Source organism: Xenopus laevis, chromosome 1S (genome assembly GCF_017654675.1).
Source record: "Xenopus laevis strain J_2021 chromosome 1S, Xenopus_laevis_v10.1, whole genome shotgun sequence".
In the NCBI taxonomy this organism is placed as follows: domain Eukaryota; kingdom Metazoa; phylum Chordata; class Amphibia; order Anura; family Pipidae; genus Xenopus; species Xenopus laevis.
The window spans coordinates 26783356-26805123 of record NC_054372.1 but is presented as its reverse complement, the minus strand read 5'-3'; the positions used below and the strand labels follow the sequence as shown (position 1 = coordinate 26805123).

Genomic DNA, 21768 nt, shown 5'->3' with positions numbered 1-21768 from the left:
CCAGTGATTGAAATGACTCCAACAAGATGGCATACATGGCATTTGAGGATGTGACACCGGAGGGAATAATATGACATGCACTTTAAGTGGATATATATCTAGTGAGACATCGCAAAGCATTCCATCTACACACATGGAGAAGCTTCACAGCTGCTGTGCATCAGGACCCAGCAGAGCTCCCTGTTCCTACACATCAGCAAGCCCCCTCCTTCAGAGGCTGTCCTGCTCCAGATCTCTTCAGGTTACATTCTGTACTTCAGCACCACTCTGCAGCTGCTGCTGCTACTACTACTACCCCCAGTCCTGCAGCACCTTATTGCTCACTTCTTCCTTTGCATTTAAGTCTCTGATCCACTGCTGTACTAAAGAAACAATGCATGGATGTAGAACCTAATTCCCCATCTTGGTTAATAGTGCTATTCCAACAATAGCGGAGCTTTCTCTACTTTCTACCAAAAAAATCACTTTTGCTCTTCATTCTTTTTAACTTGAAAGATGGCTGTGAAAGAAACAATACTTCCCATCAGTGAGATGTCGTATCCCTTTCCAGATGTGATCGAACTGAATGTGGGTGGACAAGTTTATGTCACCAAGCACACCACGTTGACAAGTGTACCGGATAGCACCCTGCACAGCATGTTTAACAGGAACAATGTCAAAGAATTGCCAAGAGACAACAGAGCACGCTTCTTCATTGACCGCGATGGCTTCCTCTTCAGGTATATCTTGGACTTTCTGAGAGACAAGCAACTCTCTCTGCCCGATCACTTCCCTGAGAAAGAACGACTTCTAAAGGAGGCAGAGTACTTTCAGCTCGGAGACCTGGTGAAGTTGCTCACTCCCAAGGTAACCAAGCAAAGCTCTCTGAATGATGAAGGCTGTCAGAGTGATATAGAGGACAATTCCCAGAGTAGTGATTTGGTGAGGACTGCAGCACTAGACAAGAAGTCAGGCTTTATCACAATAGGTTACAGAGGTTCCTACACAATGGTCAGAGACAACCAAGCTGATGCCAAATTCAGGAGGGTCGCCCGGATTATGGTTTGTGGAAGGATAGCTTTAGCCAAAGAAGTTTTTGGAGATACTTTGAACGAAAGTCGGGATCCAGACCGGCCTCCTGAGAAGTACACTTCTAGGTTCTATCTGAAGTTCACCTACCTAGAACAAGCGTTTGACAGGCTTTCAGAAGCTGGATTTCACATGGTAGCTTGTAACTCGACGGGATCAGCAGCTTTCGTTAACCAATACAGGGATGACAAAATCTGGAGCAGCTACACAGAATATATCTTTTACAGTAAGTTGCCTCTGCTTATTTTGTTCTATGACACTGCACAGCTATCAATACAAACAGAGGCTTTGGTAGCCTCAGGGTACTCAACTTTCTATGTTTCTCAGGATCAGTCAAATTATTGTCACAATTTTTAAAAAAATGTTTATGCATACATTGTGTAGCACTGCAAAGCATTCCACAACCTTTTCACTGAAATTTCCTCTGGCTACAAATCTGCTAATTGTATGATATGCTATAATAGAATTACACACCTGGTGCTCTTTAAAAATGACTTTGTGAGCCATGGACATCTGCACATCTTTATCAAGCTAAATCAGCTATGTCTATAGACTATAATCCTTCTTGCATCTTGTTGGGGGCTTTGAATAATAATGCATACAGAAAGGCAGCATAACTCATCCATCAGTTTGATTTAACCAGTATCACCTACTTGTCCCTTAACAGCTTATCTGTCTACATGCACCAATTAACTGATCCCTTCAGTACACACAGTAACGTGCACTCATTCGTACAGTCATAAATTGACAACATCTACATTCCATTTGTTTTGAACCTGCTATGAAGCGTTAAACATTCCCAGGCACCCTTGCCTTTCCTACTGGAATTATTAACTGAGTTAAAAAAAAAAAGTTTGGTTTTCCAAGATAATCTAAAAGCAAGGTTTGAACTGGTCTAAGGTTAGGGCAGAGGGAGAATTTTCCCTGCACCTAAGCAACACCTTTGGAACTAGTGACCCAACACAGTTATCAGCTACTTCCAGTGCAGCGGCGGGTCATTAGCTTCAGCTCCCATCATCCCATCTAGGAACTGAAATATCCTGCCTATTTGATAAAGATTTTTCTAAGAAACCACTACCAAACAAAATACTGTTATAATGTTAATTTACAAAAAACAAAGCATGAAAGAGTTCCTATTAATATTCATTGAGCGTGATGATGTCCCCATGTTCCAGAATCATTTCCACAAGGCATATCTGGGCTCTGTTATCATTGAAGGAGGCATCTGATGAAATACAAACCTTTTTACTTTTTCAGTAAGTGTGTAATGTAGGAAAATGGCCCTGGAGTAATTGCATTTAATGGTAGCTCAGCTGGGAGAGAAACAGGAGAGTCTTTAGAAGACATTTCTGTCTGTGTCTACAGTCAGCTTAAACATTCTAATGTGATTCCAAAGCTTACCATGAAGGCTTCGAGTGAAGTAATTGTGTTTGCGGTGTGTCACAGCTGTGCTTTATCTCTGTGCATAGTTTCTGTAAAAGAGAATTGGGGAGAGCATAACAACCCTTCTCTTGTAAGTAATGGCATAGAGCTGAAATGGAAAGTTGGGTATTTGGAAATAAAAAAGTGGTGTAGTTGGGAGCACGTCAAACCAAGATACAGTTCACGTTAATCATATTTATCTGGAGTTAAAAGGATTTCTTTCAGCACTACAGATGAGGACAGCTCCCAAAGCATTAACATTGTAACTGCACTCGTTCCTGTTTACACAAAAGTGAAATAAGAGTTTAAGGGGCATATTTATTATGCTGTGTAAAACTAATTTCACCTCAAAAAGCAGTGTAAAAAGCTGTGTACAATAAATGGCGAAGGTGGGCGAATGCCAGATTGGATGCTGTTATTTTTTCTGGTGGAAGGCAAATAAGAATAAACGTAAAAATAGTACGACATTTTTTACTAGAGACCGAATCCAGGTTTCGGTTCAGGATTCAGCCAGGATTTAGCCTTTTTCAGCAGGAATCAGATTTGGCCAAATCCTTCTGCCCGGCTGAACCGAATCCTAATTTGCATATGCAAATTATGGACGGGGAGGGAAATTGCTTGACCTTTTTGTCACAAAACAAGGAAGTAACAAAAGTTTCCCCCTTCCCACCCCTAATTTGCATATGCAAATTAGGATTCTGATTCGGTTTAGTATTCAACTATTCGTGAAGGATTCGGGGGTTCGGCTGAATCCAAAATAGTGGATTCGGTGCATCCCTATTTTTTACATAGTGAAGCCTGGCAATGTGTTGTGTATTATCCCACTATTTTTTACTTAGCATAATAAATATTCCCCTAAGAATCATTTTGCATATTATTCCTTGATTGAAACATTTTCCATATGGGGCATTTTCATTCTCTTTATATATACATTAGGTATACCAATTATTATATTATAGTTGTATGTACACTTAAATACAGAACGGTATATTGAAATTGTGTATTTGATGTTACTTAAAAAGTCTAAAATTCATTGTAAAAATGAACTATCTTTTAGGGTAAATTGTAATGTATTGGTTTTATAAAAGCAAAATATATCAGAATGTATGCACGGGTTACTGCAGAATTTACACTAGGATTAAAGAGTACACTTCAATGGACTTGACAGGAAAAATATCCATTCAATCTTGCTACTGCTGCCTACTGCCTATTGATGTCATATACAGTTTTACTAGCTTTACAATACAATACAATTCAATACAATACAATACAATACTTACCTGCTTCTAATGCAGGTGTTGTCTAAAAATTGGCAGATCAATCCAACCGAAGGGACCGCTCCAAACCCCCATCGAAATAGAAAAAATTGTGTGAGTAGAAACTCCAAAACCAAAAGTGTGAAGTGAATAAGATCCTCCGTGTATCGTTGTGTCTCCTTTAAAACTTCTGCAATTGCTGTTATACCCAAATCGTGTAATATCATGGTATACAAGGAATTGACATCCATAGAAACCCATGTGTATGATATTCAACCATTTCAAGGTGGACAACCTGTTTAACAGATGTCCTGAATCCCTAATGTAGGAGTCCAGTTCGGGAACTAGGGGCTTTAAACATGTATCCACCCAATCGGAAAGGCCTTCATTGATGGAGCCTATAGTTGCCACTATCGGCCTTCCTTCAGAGGAGGAAACAGATTTGTGTATCTTAGGGAGGTGGTGGAAGATCTGGACCACCGGCTGGGGCCGGATTAGATAGTCAAGGTCCCGAGGGTCCACCACTCCCAAAGATACCCCATAGGAGACCAATCCCTCTATCAAACCCATGTAAGCAGTTTGTGGGTTGGATGGTAGTAGTTGGAATGTGTCTGGATCATTCAACTGTCTCCTTGCTTCTGACAAATAATCAGTAGTCTTCATCACCAGTATAAAACACTCCCTAATCTGCTTGCCTAATCGTAATGGCTGTATTCTCTTTTAGAGAATCAATAGCCAACCTGTCATCCCTGGACACGTTCTCAGGGGCTCACCTCATTTTCTTGGAGCCTAAACTAATAAGATTGTTTTCAACGAGCTCCTGAAACATGTCCATCAAAGGACACCTCGACTGTAAGGGGTAATAATCAGATGGCATCTTTTTGTCTTTGGACAGTTTCTCTTTATCCATCAATCCCTCTCTATCTAGATCCTCAACTTAACTCTCACCTCGTAAGGTATTTAAATTCAATAGGCAACAGTGTTCTCGAAATGAGGTAAAAAGAGTATTAGATTCTGGCCTTTGGGTTATCTTGTGACCTTCAACCTACTTATGCACAAACCTATTGACATCTAACAATGTGTTAAATAAACTACAATGGTGTGTAGGTGCAAAGGATAGATCGTTACTCAAAACAAGTTCCTGAGAGGAAGTCAATATAGTGGAGGGAAAATTCCCCAAATTCATTCTTAGCCCATATCGTCTTTCCCCGGAAACGCCTGCTGCCTCTTCTTGTCTTCTTTCCGTTTAATAATTCCGTTTCTGCCATTCTCTCTACTCTGTTTTTTTGCGTTTCGGAAACAGATCCTGGCCATAATGGTTTTTTGTCATCCTAGAATTATCAGTAGTAGGGATGTAGCGAACTGTTCGCCGGCGAACTAGTTCGCGCGAACTTCGACTGTTCGCGTCCGCCGAATGTTCGCGAACGTCGCGCGACGTTCGCCAATATGAGTTCGCGTTCGATTCGAACAAAAATCGTTCGACCATTCGACCATTCGATTCCTTCGACCGCTAAAATCGAAGGATTTTCGTTCGAATCGAACGATCGAAGCCATTCGATTGAATGAAATCATTCGATAGAATGGCTTCGATCGTTCGATTCGAATGAAAATCGTTCGATCGAACGATTAAAATCCTTCGATCGTTCGAATCGAACGATTTTGCGGGTGTTCGAAGTTCGCGAACTGTTCGCATTTTTTGCCGGTGTTCGCGAACGGCGTTCGCGAACACATAAACGGCAGTTCGCTACATCCCTAATCAGTAGTATCCAGATCCTCTAGATCAGCTTCGGTAGGAGTCCTCCTGGTGGTGCATAGAGATGTCATCTCTATGCACCACCAGGAGCATAGAGATGACATCTCTATGCACCACCAGGAGGACTCCTGGTGGTGCATAGAGATGTCATCTCCATGTCCTCTGTACAAAAAGAAGTCTCCTCACCCGAGTCGCTAGAAACGCTTGAAAAGGAAACAGATTTATTGTGATTGTGATTCCTGGATTTATTCTTATATTTAAATATGGACCTGGGTTTGTTCCATATATACACCATATTGTTCTCATAATCTCTTTTATCCCTTTTTAGTTTAAGCTTTTTCCGAGCACTCACTCAAGTCTCAAGATTTTGTAGACAAATCTTCAGTTGTGTATCCAGCTCTTCAAGCTCAGGGGTCTTATCAATAGTCATCAAATGCAGTTGAGACTCCTTGATATCCTCCCTTGTATTGGAAAGGTCCTGCTTTTTATAATTGATTATAAGACCCATTAGTTCTATGGAAGACCTGGATAAAGCACTATTCCATTTAGTCAGCATCTTCCTTAGCAAAAGTAGGATATCACTAAAAAAGATGAGGGGTTCCATGTTGGCAAGCATTTCTCCTTATGTTCTGGTAAGGGGATCCAAGACCTGCCAGTTAAGGTTATCGAACAAGTCAAGACACCACTGAGAGGTGGTGATGTGTTCGTTAAATTTGAGAGAAGTGTTCTGGATATTAAAATTAGGGACCAGAATACCCAAGGGACTGAACACTAGACACGATATTTCATATTTATACTAGCTGTTATCAGCCCCCTCCATTCCCCCACATTTGCTTTTAAATAAATCTCTATATATTTTCTGTATTCTTTATATACATATACTTTTTTCGAATATATACATCCCAGTTGAATAGAACCGGGCATAACTTCTTACATTAGGATAAAGAAAGAAGCATACAGTGACACAGGGTCCATTTGGAATAACACCATTTTTAATACACAAATAATATATTTTAATATACAAACAAGGTTTTTAACTTTGTGATATTATTTTTATTACTATGACGAATAAAACCGTGAATTTTAATTGTGATTATGTAAAAAGGCCCAGTAGGGGTCGCCACTACTGTTTTGTAGATAAAGTTGTTGGTGTGTATGCCTATGACTAAGGGATTGAGTCCCGAAACGCATAAGGTGTGATATTACTGCAGAGCTATGCAATAAACCAGTTATCTGCCTTATCGGAGTGCCGTCCTTCCTTTGGGTTCGATAAAAATTGGACAAGTTTATTTCTACAGAGTTTCAATGTAATATAGTGGATTGGGGGGGATATATTGTTTCTACTCTGTCAAGTGACCCACCAATAGGTGGGCATAGAGCTAATACCTAGCTAATCAGTGGCATAACTATAGAGGAGGTCTGCTTCCTCTATAGTTAACGAGAACCCCCCAACCTTCCCCAGCAACTCTTTTACCTGCCAGGGGTATTGGAGCGCAAGTCGGCACGGAGCAGAGAAGTAGGTGGGGTCAGGGCGGGGCAGTGGGTGGAGTCAGTCTGGGTGTGGGTGGAGTTAAGGCGAGTATTAGGCAGAGGCAGGAAGTGGGTGGAAGGTTGAGAATCAGAGTGTACTGGACCCCTCTAAAGACTGTTTTGCAAGGGGGCCCACTGTTACGCCACTTTAGCTAATTCTTTACAGTGTTCCATTGATGTGGAATTGATTCACTAAAAATGACCCTGTGTACCAATGGAATCCCCATACCATGATAAAGGCACATCCACCCATGTGACATTAATTTTGCTGCCGGCACATTTTGCACGATATGGGCATGACGTTGTTGTTTTCCATTGACTTTACTGTAATTTGGAGATGTAGAATCTCCAGCACAAGCACACTGGAGATTAAGTGTCAGCACCATATAGGTTAAATCATCAGAGGGTTTATAGATAAGCTATTTGGTGTCACTTCAAAAGTGTTTGGTGAGAGCAGTATGAGTGCAGGGGAAGGGAACCAAACTTGTGTAGCTTGTGCATAAGTGTATAGATAAGCAGCACTGTCAAGAACAGATCTGTGTCATTGGAAGTAGATTGTAATGAAGTACTGTATTAGTTTTCTTCATCAACTTCTTGTAACATGTATTGAATAAGCTTTTAGTATGCATTTCTCTGTGGTTATAGTTGTCTCTGATAACAGTGTGCACAGCAGAAGGTAGACTCACATATATCTTTAATGTGATAATCAGAAGGGAAATCATTTCCGCTTATGCCAGTTTTCTCTATCACATATGATGTAGAGCAATTCCATCTTATTAAAACAACAAATCTACCTATTATGGGCGACTGAGGTTACAAGATTGTATTGTATTGTATTGATGGCTTTGTCACTTGACCTCGCAGTACCACGTCTCAGCAGTTTTACAGGGTGGCAGGCAGTTTTTCAATGCTGTGCAATGTGTGCATAGAACAATTACCCAACCCAGTGCTTCTCACCATCGAGGTCTCTCTATTGCAACAGGAGGACAGGTACATTTCTAACGTGCACCATTATTTTATAAATGTGGGTGGCCACCAGTTTAAGGGTATGAGGTTCAGTGGTTGTTCTGTAGCTTAAGAAACAGATCAGCAGTCATACTACTGTATGCTCTTTCCTCTATCCTATTTCAGCAACAACATATGTATTTTATTGGGGAATCACTAATGGTAGCCACAACTGCATATATAAGGGACAGTGACAGTTCAAGCAGGTCTGTGCCTGTGTTATATTCACATCAGAACAGAGACAAGGGAATTCTGTTTCGCTTCGGCATTACAGAAATTAATTCCACTTACTCCAGATGAACCAGTGCCATACAATAGGCAACATTAATAGTTAGGGTATTTAGCTTTAGAAAGGAGAGTTCAACTCAAAACACCATTTTCAAGAACACAAATGGGGGCATGCAATATAGGTTGATAACAGAAAAACTGTTCACATTGTGAACAATTTTGCCTTTAAAAACCTGGTTATAAGCACCGATATTACAGGGTGTGCTTTCTATTACACATACCTGGACATCTAGGAAGAGGGCAGCAGTTAGCTGAACACTGTTCTTATTCTAATTTGAAAAAAAATAGAAAGCACCAGTAATTATATGCTGTATTAGATGAAAAAAAAAAATTAATATACAATAAAAATAGAAATATAGAAAGGCAGTGCTGGAATTGGGGAGGGATGCACAGGGATGCCATCCCTCTATTGCTTTTAGTCTTTGAAATTGCATCTGCTCAGGGGGAATGCAAGAGTTTTTAATCCAAGAATTTTTTTTCTTTGCTCCTCCCACTCCTAGGGATAAAAGGTTAACAAGCATATAGAAGATAAAAAAAAATCACAAGCTAAAAGAGCATAGAAGATAAAAGGAGTGAAAAGATGGAGAAGTAGAGAAGGGGTGGAGAACTGCTATACAGATGAGGAAGGTAGAGGCATCAGAGAAGGTTATTGAGAACAGGAGAGAACAGGAGAGAAAAGAAAATTGGGGGAACAAAAAGAGAAAATTAAGGTAAAGTAGCAGTAGCAAATTGAGGAACAGTGAGAGAATGAAATATATTAAATAAAATGGATAGCAAACAATACACAAGCATTGTGCTATGTTTGCAGAAGTGGACTTTAAGAAGAAAAGTCATACCAACAATTTGCACTTGAGCTTTTCATTGACCATCAATCAATCAATTACATATGTTCGTACAGAAAATGCTTAAGCAGCCATCAACCTTTTTGATGATTCTATGTTGCTTCTTTGTTTTTGCTGGAGGTATTGTAGAATCAAGAGGAGTTATTGAGAAAGTATTATAAGATATCAGTCATGTAAACTTTTAAAACTGTATGGGGCAATTAATGAGTTGCACTTAAACAACATGGACTACACTGTTGTAGGAACACCACAAGCACAGACTTAGAAATTAACAAATTATCTCTAAATTGTCTAACACCCAACTCCATTGCACCCTGTGTGATTTTTAAATTGATTTAGGTACAAAAATCTCCAAACCTTATTACAGCTGTAGACCAGAAGGAACGTAGCGGGTCTTCTTTGTACATTGCTCTTGAAAGATTTTTGATGGCAGATAAATTGCGTGCAACTGGAGCGTATAATAAGGCCACAGCCACACAAGTAGATTGAAGTGAAGTTCTGCATTATTTTTCTTGATAATTAGTGATGGGCGAATTTGTTCGCCAGGTGTGGATTCGGGCGAATTCCCGCAAATTTTTTGCTGTTTGCGAATTTCGCAGGAAATTCGCAATTTTTTCGGCGAAACGCCCCAAATTCACCCATCACTATTAATAATCATTTTGAAGTATGTATGTAGTATGCTTTTAATATGCATGTTTTGTGATAATTATCTCTGATAGTGTGCAGAGCAGAAGGTAGACTCACATATAATTATAGCACAAATAAAGTGCAAAGTGGTTTATAGATGATAATATAAATGTATAAGCAAAACTTTGAATTAATAGCACAGTTATATGTAAAAAGCATGAATAATGGAATCTAATCAAAATCTGGAATGGTTCTAGAGCATATCTGAAGAAACAAAACTCTTGGGAAACATATCTTATAATAAGGAGGGGAAGTATTGCCTCTTAAGCTATTTTTCTCTTGCCTCATAGGACACAGAACTATTCCATCTTATTAAAACCAGCAATCTGCCAATTATGGGAGGTCCATTGTTCAAAGGTGAAAGTGGATACAAGATAAAATTGACAGCATTTGACCTTGCAGTCTCACCAGTTTTGCAGGGTGGCAGGCTGTTTTTCAGTGCTGGTGTCAGTGGCATAACCTTCATCTATAGTTGTTAGAAAAACAGTTCCCCAGCCAGTTTCTTACCTTCCCCAGGACATGAGTGGGTGGGAATGGGGGAAGGAACTATTTGGGTGGTGGTGGGAGGTCTGGGAAGAGACTAATATTCATGCTGGAACCCTCCAAATACTTTTTTGTGAGGGGGGCTAAGCATTTTTGTTTTGCCACTGGCTGTTATAGAATAATGCCCCAGAATATAATTTGTGTCCATTCACTGAAAACCACCCTGTGTGCCGGTGGAATCCCCATTGCTTTATAACAGGGCCATTTAGAACAGTGTGCTTACTTTTACAATGTAGTAAATGTAGTATGGTCTCACTATTGCAACCAGAAGGACAGGTACATTTATAATATAATGGTCCACTTATGCTGTAGGCAAAACATCTTCCATATACATCAACTTGGCAAACCCATTTACTTTTTCATCTGACTATCCTACTCTTTTAATTCTAATCATATTGCACTGAGGGTTTACTAAAATATAGAGCAGCAAGATGCCGATTTAAAAAGAGGGCACTATTAAGTAATACAATTGTACATAAAGGGTTTTGTGTGCTTCCTTGCATGGAGTCATACAGCATGAACAATGCACTGGGCCGGATCTTGGAAGACTAAACTCCATGAGAGACATTTGACAAGGTGGTTGGCTATGCCCCATGTAACAACTGTAGTAATAGACATCTAAATATTTAACTGACACTTTGGAATCATGGTTTTATCGTTAAGAGAAGCTCTAATGTAATATAATTGGGTTTTATTGCAAACCTGTCCATATTTAGCCTTATATAAAAAGGTTGTACATTTGATGTGTCCCTTGATGGTACCTGCAAAAATCTCTAGAAAATAAACAAAGAAGTATTTGCCTCATATCTGTATATGTTCCTCATAGATCAGCAGCTTTTCTGGTTTATTCTTATGCACTTAGGTTGCATTAATGATGCCAAAAAGCACATGGGCATTTTGCCCTGATATTTTTTCCACTATCTATTGTTTGCGAAGTTACTGGGTTTAAGAAGGTGAAAGCTTATAGGAAAGAAATGTGATCCATTGGCACAAATAATAACATAGGCCACATTTCATTTCATATGGGACTTTTTACATATTGGCCAGGTCTTGTACTAGTAATAAGGATAAAATTTGAATTATTTTCTCCTACGCATGTAGCATGTTGCCATTCTATGGAGTAGCAACCCTAACCCTAAAGTTATCCCAACTATAGTCAGGTGAACCCACTGGTGTCTAATAAAAGGGCAGCCAAGTATGGAGGTTTACTTTGAAAGCAGCAAGTTAAGTTGCAGGTAAAACCAAGTCCCTTTGTAAAATGTATAATGAAGCAATAGAATTCTTAATGAATCAGATAAAATTGAGCATAGGACTGGCCAGATATGGGATGACTTTGACGTAGTTGGCCAGCTTAAATATATTGCAATATATGGACAAACAATCCCTGTTTTGTTTAAAGGGTAAGGCATTTTTTAGTAGCAGTATGCACAAAATGTCGCTGTCTTAAATATATTGATAATGGGTTGAGTGCAGAGGACTCTTGTATTTGACTTTACCTAAAGTTATTAAAGGAACATGGCTGTTAAGCCTAAGTGAATGAGTCCATCAAGTTCAACCCTTCATTCATACATAATTCATCTTACGCTTTTAGTGAAAAAAAAAAGAATCAGCAGAAATCTATTTATACCAGAAAAGAACAAGAAATGAAAAAAACCTCCCTGACCTCAATCATGTATAAGCACATGTGATCTTGTCCTAAACATACAACCTTTTGATGAATAAGCACCCAGAATCTTAATTAGGGTATACTTTTTAGTAAACAGAAAACACACACAGCACTCATTTATATAATAATACACACTCAGATTCGGGGAGATTAGTCGCCCGGCAAAAATTCTCCTCTCTTTCGGTGCGGCTAATCTCCCCAAACTGCCTCCCACCGGCCAGAATGTAAACTGCCGATGGGATAGTGTTGTTGCCTCACGAGGAAACTTCGTGCGACTTTGGAAAGCGAAGCACTCCGAGTGCCATCCCGTTGGCGATTTACATTCTAGCAGGCGAGAGGCCGATTAGTTTCCCTAAAGAAGAGGAGATTTGTCGTCGGGTGACTACTCTCCCCGAATCTGAGCGTGTGCCCTGACCCTTATGTATGTGCAGTACAGTAACTGGAGGGGGCGGGCCCTGGCGCGGGACATGCCACCAGGCCCCCCCACCCCCCTCCGTATGCGATTTTCCACAAAGAAAACAGAGGCGCGCAACGGATAGCAGCGGTGCGCGTGCTGCCGGGGGGCCCTGAGGGGGTGCGGACCCTGGCCCAATTGCACCCCCTGCTCCCCCGGTAGATCCGCCACTGTGTATGTGTTCTTCTTTACATACCTTTCCAGCATCTATATAATCAATATATAGTATAATATATCATACAATAAGAGCCCTCCCAAAGGTTATATTTGATCGATCAATTAAAATCTGACACCCAACTCCTGAATGAAGAATGAATAGTGCTGAGAGGGAAATAGTGAAGAAATACTTTAATCATATCAGAAACAGTAGAGAATATTTAAGTTATTATAATTAGAAAATACCTTATTTCAGTGTGGTGAAGTTTATATTAAAATTTTATTTTTGCAATAGTTCCCCTTAAAAGGGGAATAAAATATATGGGCATAGGTATTGTTTAACCGTGGAGCATACTATGTGTATGCAAAAGTAGGTGCTTCTTTATTTTTCACCTCATTTGTAGACTTTTTTCATAAAGAATAATAATGTATAGGTTTCCTTGACCGTGACTTGCTGAGGGTTAAGGTGTTTTTGGCTTTATTTGAAATGAGAATTACTATTACATATAAGATATAGAAGTGCACATTTCCTAGTGTATCTTTCATTCTGCAATTAGTTATTTCCATTTTACATATTTGGTTTGAGTCGTACCTGGGAAGCCTTTCTTTGGTTAACTCCTCAGATAAAATGCAATCCCTGTAGCTTTGCAGGCAGTAAGTGCTTAGAATGCTTCATTTTCCATTAATACTTGCATTTAAAAAGTCAATAATGATACAGCGGTGTCTGTCTTAATCAACCATTTATTTAAAATTATTATTAAATATGACATCAAATATACTTCAAAACACATGGCAGAGCAGCGTTATGACTTCAGTTATGAATTGAGCAATACATGAAATTTATTAAAGCCTCCATTTTTTTTTATGATTTGGGTTTTTGTTGTACAGTATACTTGTAAACTTTGACTTAAATAAATTACTTCTTCCCGTCAATATTTTTATTCCAAATTCTTTTCAGAAAGCAACACTATATTTTAAAGAATGCTTTAAATGCCCTGAAAGAAAACTCAACCAACACCTGCAAAAAAAAAGCCATTGGCATTCATGCATTTGGTGTAAAAAAAATCCACAAAAAAGCCCATTGACTTCAATATATTTTGCTTAACTTCAATGGCCATAAACTTCAATGCACACGTTTTTTCTGTTTTGCAAATTGTACAGATTCGCTCATTACTGCTCCAAACATTTCAACCAAATGATGCTGGTGTACTATTAGCCTGCGGCCTGGCTATATGTAGGACAGTCTCTGAAGCTTGATACAGGAGAAAACTGACATTAGGGGGCAGATTTACATATGGTCGAATATCGGGGGTTAATTAACCCTCCATATTCGACTGCCGAATCTAAATCCTTCGACTTCGAATATCGAAGTTGAAGGATTTACCGCAAATAGTTTGATCGAACAATTGAACGAAAAATCGCTCGGTGCGAAGGATTTTAATCAATGGATTGAACGATTTTTCTACGACCAAAAAAAACGTAGAAAGCCTATGGGGACCTACCCCATAGGCTAACATTGAGCCTCGGTAGGTTTTAGGTGGCGAAGTAGGGGGTCGACGTTTCTTTTAAAGAGACAGTACTTCGAATATCGAATGGTTGAATATTCTAATGATTTAGTTCGAATTGTTCAATTCGAAGTCGTAGTCGAAGGTCGAAGTAGCCAAATCGATGGTCGAAGTAGCCAAAAAAAACATTCGAAATTCGAAGTTTTTTTTATTCTATTCCTTCACTCGAACTAAGTAAATGGGCCCCTTAAAGCACATCTGAAACCTGACGGCACAAGAAGCGAGGGTTTAAATGCCCATTTGTCTAATTCTGGTTGCCATTCATCACGGCATGCGTGGATCTCTAGTCAGGCTCAATTTGAAATTCAGACGCAAGTGCTTGGGACAAAACCCCATTCATTTCTCCAGCATGGAACTGTACACTGAAACTAAGAGCAGACAACCTGAATAGAATCACGATATCCCAAGGCCATGATCACAATGCAGGATACCTAACATCTTCATAAAACAAAATGATGTTGGGATTTAAAAGTAACATATTTTGAAAAATGCAAGGAATACCCTAATTGGCATTCCAGTGGGATTTCTGCATACATTCAGCTACTGAGCAAAGAAAGGCATAGGCTGAATATATGCAAGAAATGATTGTCTGAAATGAAAAGCCTATTGTAATTGCTTTCAACACCTTGTTTTATTTTGAATGAGGTTCTTTATAGCTGTAAAGATCTCTTGGCACAGCCTCATTGTTGTGCAGGTTGGAATATCTTTAAACTCAGAGCGATACGTGGAACCCAACAGTGTGTTGATAAAAGCACCATATTAGTCACGCAAGGTATATTGTTGTCTAATGGCAGTGGGTGGAGTTTGAGTAATTACTTCCATATTCCCTGAACAGGAGCAGAAAACTGTCTGAACTTTGAAATAGTAGGGGAAAAAGTTTTAATGTAGACAAATCTAAGGGATAAAAGAAAAAAAGAATTGGGATTTGGATTTGTAATTTGTTTCCCCCCCTATGCAAGGTATTTTTATGTGAGAACATTCTTACAGTATGGATGGGACCTGTCAAATCACTTGTCTAGAAACATGTAAAGTATAGTGATGGTCAGTTTCACGGTGAGTTTCAATGTTTCGCCACAGGTGAAAGGTTTCATGAAACCGCAGCAAAAATATGGCATCCGTTTAGTTTTACGCATCAAAAAAAAAAACCCATAAAAAAAACGCATGTTAAAAAAAAGCTTTACACGTCAAAAAAACATATTTCGCAAACTTTTTCGCAGTTTCACATCACAAATTCGCTCATCACTAGTACTTTATATACCACGGCTGGCTTATGTTTATTAGAGATGGTTGGTTTTCATCTTTGCTGTAAAGACATACTGTTAAATGTCTTATGGTAAGTCTTAAACTTTGGGGATTAAAGATTCAGTAGGATGTTAGACTTTAAGAGAAGCCACTAAGCTCAATGATCCAAGTGGTACATCCTCCGATTAGCAACAGCTTCCTGACAGTCAAGAATGTTTTAATAACATGGCAAACGCTAAACTCACAAAGGGTTAAAATGTTAGCTATAAACCGAAGGGGTCATATACAGAAACCGCAGATGCACATAGCGAGCCTTTTAGTGGTCATTCTAAAAGAACTTGCAAGGTCTGGTTACACTCTGCACCCCTAAGGGCAGAAACAAACTGTCAGATTCGGGGAGATTAGTCGCCCTGTGACAAATCTCCTCTTCTTCGGGGTGACTAATCTTCCCAAACTGCTTTCCCGCCAGTTAGAATGTAAATCACCGGCACTCAGAGCGCTTCGTTTTCCGAAGTCGCCCGAAGTTTCCTTGTAAAGCAACTTCGGAGACTTAAAGCACTAAAGGATTCTGGTAATAATATAATCCATTGTGTTGTAAGGGCATGTAAAGTCTAAAATAGAAATGGTGTATTTTGTATACTAAACATAAACATGAACTTACTGCACCACAAGCCTAATCAAACAAATGATTTATGCTTTCAAAGTTGGCCACAGGGGGTCACCATCTTGCAACTTTGTTAAACATCTTTGCAAGACTAAGACACATGCTCAGTGTGGTCTGGGCTGCTTAGGGATCGTCATAAACAAAGCTGCTTGAGTTCTGCATGGCTGGGAAGTAAGGCGGGGGCTCCCCCTGCTGTTCATAAGTATGATTGTTTCTCTGCTCAGCAGTTAGGGACCATCTGACAATTCCTATCCACAGCAGTAAATGAAGGGAGAATTTCACTGCATACAGTCAGGTTTCTTAAAAAAACGGTACACATTTTTTAATCAAAGTATATTGGAGATAGGTTTCTTTTTCATTGAAGAAAGTAAATATGGGATTTTATTTTTTTGCCTTTACGTGCCCTTTAAGTTTTTCACACCCATCCAATTGATACTGTTTTAATCCTGGAACATGGAAATATAAAATTTCTTGTAGAATAAAGGTCATTCAAAAAAGGTAGCAGGTTTTTAGGTGGTGCCCTCCTCTATAATGGATGATGGTATCTGGTGCAGTCTACAACAGCAGAATCAACTAGCTTTTTATTACCCTTTTCCTTACATTTTATTGACTTGAATTGACATTTCAACAGGATTTCTTAATTGCAACATATATTTATTGTTGCATTTCTCTGCTCATTCATGTCTACTGTGATTATATGGTGCTTTCATTCTAGATTGTTCTTTAGGTCCCATCCGTTCCTACGTGTTCTTCCTGAAGTGCTTGTCACATTTTACCACCTCGATAAGAGCGTTGACATAATTCTTACCTCTGGTTAATGTTCCCACATTCATCAAAGCAATTATGAATGATTGAAAGCTATTTCTGCCTTTCAGTAGCAAAAACACATAATTGGCAATATAATTATGGTTCCAGTTTGTCACATCCAGATATTTAACAATGCTCGCAGATCAGATTTTTTTTTGGGTGAGAATTTTTATCTACATTTTCGTAATACATTTTGAGCATGTATTTTTAAACTGTGGAAAATAAACTCTGCTTATAGACAGAAATAATTTGTGAATACACCCTATATATTTATTTTAGCAAATAAGGGAAATGTTTAAAGTGTATTATTGTAAACAAGTGTTAGTAAATATTTTTTAAGTATTTGATACACACACACTAGTATCATCATCAGGAGCATCCACCTGCCTGTACGTTTTTGGAGGAACCCACACAGAGAGAACATACATATTCTTTTTAGATATTTTCCACGGCAGAATATGAATTAGGACCTTAGTTCTGTGCTAACTCCAGTTTTCTAATAAAACCCATAGAACATAGAAATGTTCTGGAAGGGTGTAACCCTGAGCAAAGAACTGGAACTTGTCTTATACTTTTGTAGAGCAGCAATGGTCTTTGCTGATGCCAGGAACTTTTTGAGTTGATACCAAAAGGGAATCTACTCAGAGGTCAATACTAGCAACTGGTGAGGTGCAGACTAGGGAAGGCAAGGTTGTAGTTGTGGGCAGGCAAAAACCAGAAGAAAAACTGTTTTCAGTCATAAACCAGAAGAGCAGAGGACACAGAAACTGGGTTGAGCAGCTCCTGAGAAACCAGAAACCTTGGGCAAGAAATGTGGGATTTAAATGCATACAAGGTGCCAAAAAGGGACAGGAGCAGAGGGAATGATGGTGCAGTGTCAATACATATTGGAAACGGTCATAGTGTGAGTTCCCTAACAAATGAGCATTCTGCACATCAATGTGAGCATTGTCTATGTCAATAATATGGTAGTGTATAGAGACATTAGGGAGTGTCACTCACATGTACAGGAAGACACTGGTAAGTCAAGTATGATTTGAATGTTGGTGAGCATGGATTGGGCCAGAAATCAATTCTTTTGAATTTAGAAGTGCACTGCATTTCCAACAACTGACTAATGTCTAGGAACCTCTGTGTTTATAAGAAACTTTAAAATGGCAACTATATCAAGTCCTGCATATTTCTGATTTTTGTTGTCAAAGTATGTTGTTTTGTGTAGGTACAGTACGTGTATTGGGGAAAAGAAACCTTTTTTTCTGTAGCTTTTAATCTGCTGTATAAACCAAGGAATGGACCTGTCTGAACTCACCTACAAAGAAAACTAGATCAATAAAGATATGGCATCTATGGAGCTAAATAGTATTTGTAGTTACGTGGCAAAACATTTTCCCGGTCTAGCAAGCAGTCAGCAATGACTTTATGCCAGCCTAGTGCAGTTAGAATTAAGAAAACGAGCGTCAATGGGTTAAAAGGAATTTTTGGACTGGGTCAGACGGTGCCCATACAGTACACTTTTTTTTTGTTTGCAAAGCAGAACTTGCTGGAGAGTTGTTAACTTCTGACTATAGCTGTTGTTGTGAGGTAAAGATTGCTGGCATGGGAAGTTGCTGAGCATCTGTTTGTCTGGCAGGGAGTAACTGGCAGAGCAAGATAAAATGTCTGCTAATCAGGTCATTGGCTGATACAGACAGGAGAAAATCACTAGCAGTTTTCCTGTTGTGAAATTGGGCACCCACAGTTGCAAGCAAAATGGGTACATTATCTTAAGGGAGTACACACAAAAATACATGGAAAGATGTACAGGTATAGGATCTGTTATCCATAAGCCAGTTATCCAGAAAGCTCTGAATTAGGGGAAGGCCATTTCCCATAGACTTTATTTTAATCAAATAATTCAAACTTTTTTCTTTAAATGATTGCCTTTTTCCATGTAATTTAGAAGGCAGTACCTTATACTTGATCCAAACTAAGATATAATTAGTCGTTATTGGAGGCAAACCAGGCTATTGGGTTTATTTAATGTTTAAATAATTTTTTAGTAGATTTAAGGCCCCCATACACAGGCCGATAAAAGCTGCGGACAGACCGAGTTGGTAGTGTATTGGCCCATGTGTGGGGCCATCCGACGGGCGTCCAAGATCGATATCTGGCCAAAAAAAAAGTCCAGTCGGATCGCGGCTGCATCTGTTCATTGATGCAGTGCCACTATCCGACCGTCCGTATTGCTTCCATTCTGATCTGATCGTTGGGCCCTTGAGCCCACGATAGGATCAGCCCGATTTCGCCCACCTCAATGTGGGCATATAGGGAAGAGATCCGCTCGTTTGGCAATATCGCCAAATGAGCAGATCTCCCTGTGTATGGCCACCTTTAAGTTATGGAGATCCAAATTACAGAAAGATCCCTTATCCAGAAAGCCTCAGGTTCCAAGGATTCTGAATAAGGCCTAGGGCGCCTGGTCGAGATGGCCCGGCACTGATTCTGAATAACAAGTCACATACCTGCACTAGATACCCCTGGTATAATACAATAAACAGCATTTACAGAATTTGCTCAGTTCAACATAAATACAAACTATTATACTTCTTCATGTTTGCCTATCTACAAGTTCATAAATAACTTGAGATGTACTGATACCATACATAAGGGCCTTACACAATGCGTCTACCTGTCTATGGTTCCATTTGGACAATCCAAATAATTGTAACAGCAGCAATAGCAGACGACATTTTCAAACCAGCCTGAGATGACTCAACCGATTTCCATGGTGAGTAGATAATAGGGATGTAGTTCATTGTTTCTGAAAACTGATGTACTTTGTAGCACCCTCTGTTGATTAGAAAAGTTGGATCTGCCATTTCAGGGGTACTTAAAATTGTACTGAATTTAAAATATTATTGTTTTGACTGTTGCTTTTCTGTTGGTTAAATTTCCAGATGGTCTCTGTTTAGGCAGGACGGTCCTGACTTTTTGACCCAAAAAGGAACAAGCTTATCTCAAGGTCAGTTAATTTTGGGTATTTCTTGGAAGTAATCAGCCATGACTTTTGTTTAAGTCCTACCCTAGTTTTCTTATCAGGAATGTTGGGAGGAATTTAATCATTTTAGTTGGATACTCTGCAGAAAGGTCAATAATGTCCTAATGGATGGATGTAGCTGAAGCCTTTTAACAATGGAGTATTTTTCCTGAGGCTCAGTAAGAGGTTGTTGAGCAAGAGATGCAGACCATGCAACCACATGCTTCTGTTATTCTTGCCTTGTGGCTTTTTTACTTGAAGCATACCTCATATACAGTACATTTAAATAATGTAACGGTCTATTTAAGATAGCTCCCAGGCAAAATGTGCTGTTCATATAGACACTTGGGAATTTTCAGTATAAAGAGCAGCTGTTAAAATTATATGCAGGTGTTTTTTTGCAGTTGTACCACTCAACTGCTATGGAAGAATAAAGATAGCACTAATATAAATGTTGAGTGTTATTGGATGAGCCAAAACTGTCCTGAATAATCCATTAAAAAATAATGGTTAAAAATTACAACACCCACCAGTATTGAAGATTGGTAATGAAGATGGGTTTACCCATGGATTGGGTGAGGGTGAGGGGGGACAGTAAAAGTGATCCTAATTATTAAAGTTTTTTGTACCACCTTCAATGATAGTATTTGTGGGATCAGCTTAAACTGTTAGTCTATTCGGGGCATTCTGTATATACTGTAGGTGGGTTACAGCCAGGTTTGGGGTTTGGGGGAGTAGTTGTTGATCTCCATATCCTACTAATACTAATATTATCCTACTAATAATATCACTTTGTTTAGTACAGGTATGGGACCTGTTATCCAGAATGTAATTTGGATCTTCATTCCTTAAATCTACTAGAAATTCATGCAAACATTAAATAAACCCAATAGGCTGGCGTTGCTTCCAATAAGGATTAATTATATCTTAGTTTGGACCAAGTACAATGTACTATTTTATTATAACAGAGATAAAGGAAATAATTTTTTAACATTTGAATTATTTGGATAAAATGGAGTCCATTGGAGATGGCCTTTCCGTAATTCTGAGTTTCTGGATAATGGGTTTCTGGACAAGGGATCCCATACATGAACTGATAAAATGTATGAAAGACCAACATTAAAAAAAAAATGTACACTTCAACACTTATTGCATCCCTGGCACGGAGAAAGGTTTAATGACATATTATCTGTACAAACTAATTTTGTACAGATAATTGGGAAACAATATGAATCTAACACTTGTTTCTTAAATGCCAGGAATGCATGTCATCAGAGGGCTAAAGGACATTAGTTAGAAGCTCCCTGTCTTCAGGCAGATCAGATATAGTGACATCCTCCAATGTCAATCACAATCTGCCAACTGCAGTGGTTAGAGGGAGGAGGGGGAACTTCAAGTGGCACCATCATTATACCTTTTGCTAAAACAGAATTACTTGAGAATAAAATTGCTACTGATGTGCTTTAGTCCTATATTTTATTTAAGTCCTATATTTTAGTCTCTTTAAAAATAATTAGAAGCACTGTCTCATATAAATATCCAGATGGAGCAGACTTTAATGGCGCATTATAGCACCTGCAATAGTTCTTGAAAAGAGAGCAAATATTGTTCCGGTATGCGTAGAGTGCAGGTTGAATTCACCCTTATTGCAGCCCTTTATTGTAAAAAAAAAATCAGGAGGATTAATAAATACACATTTGAATTCATATTATTATATGTACACAGTATTCTATAATGGGGAGGGAGTATGGTGCTTTATAGCGCACATAAAAATAAATGATACAGTAGGTTTATTCCACTTTTG

The 21768-nt window shown here is 38.9% G+C and overlaps 1 protein-coding gene across 3 annotated transcripts in view; it reads left to right on the top strand.

The window, feature by feature from the left end:
- Window positions 1-248: 248 nt before the first annotated feature.
- Window positions 249-21768, top strand: part of LOC108705937 (BTB/POZ domain-containing protein KCTD8) — a 55611-nt gene continuing 34091 nt past the window's right edge. The window contains exons 1-2 of one of the 3 annotated variants that reach the window (XM_041579454.1): window positions 249-1294; window positions 19885-19949. In XM_041579454.1, coding sequence (XP_041435388.1) covers window positions 496-1294; window positions 19885-19922 — 837 coding nt within the window. In that variant the 5' untranslated portion in view covers window positions 249-495 and the 3' untranslated portion in view covers window positions 19923-19949. The remainder of the gene's footprint in view (window positions 1295-19884; window positions 19950-21768) is intronic. The other 2 variants (XR_001933947.2, XM_018242680.2) reach the window with 2 other exon arrangements.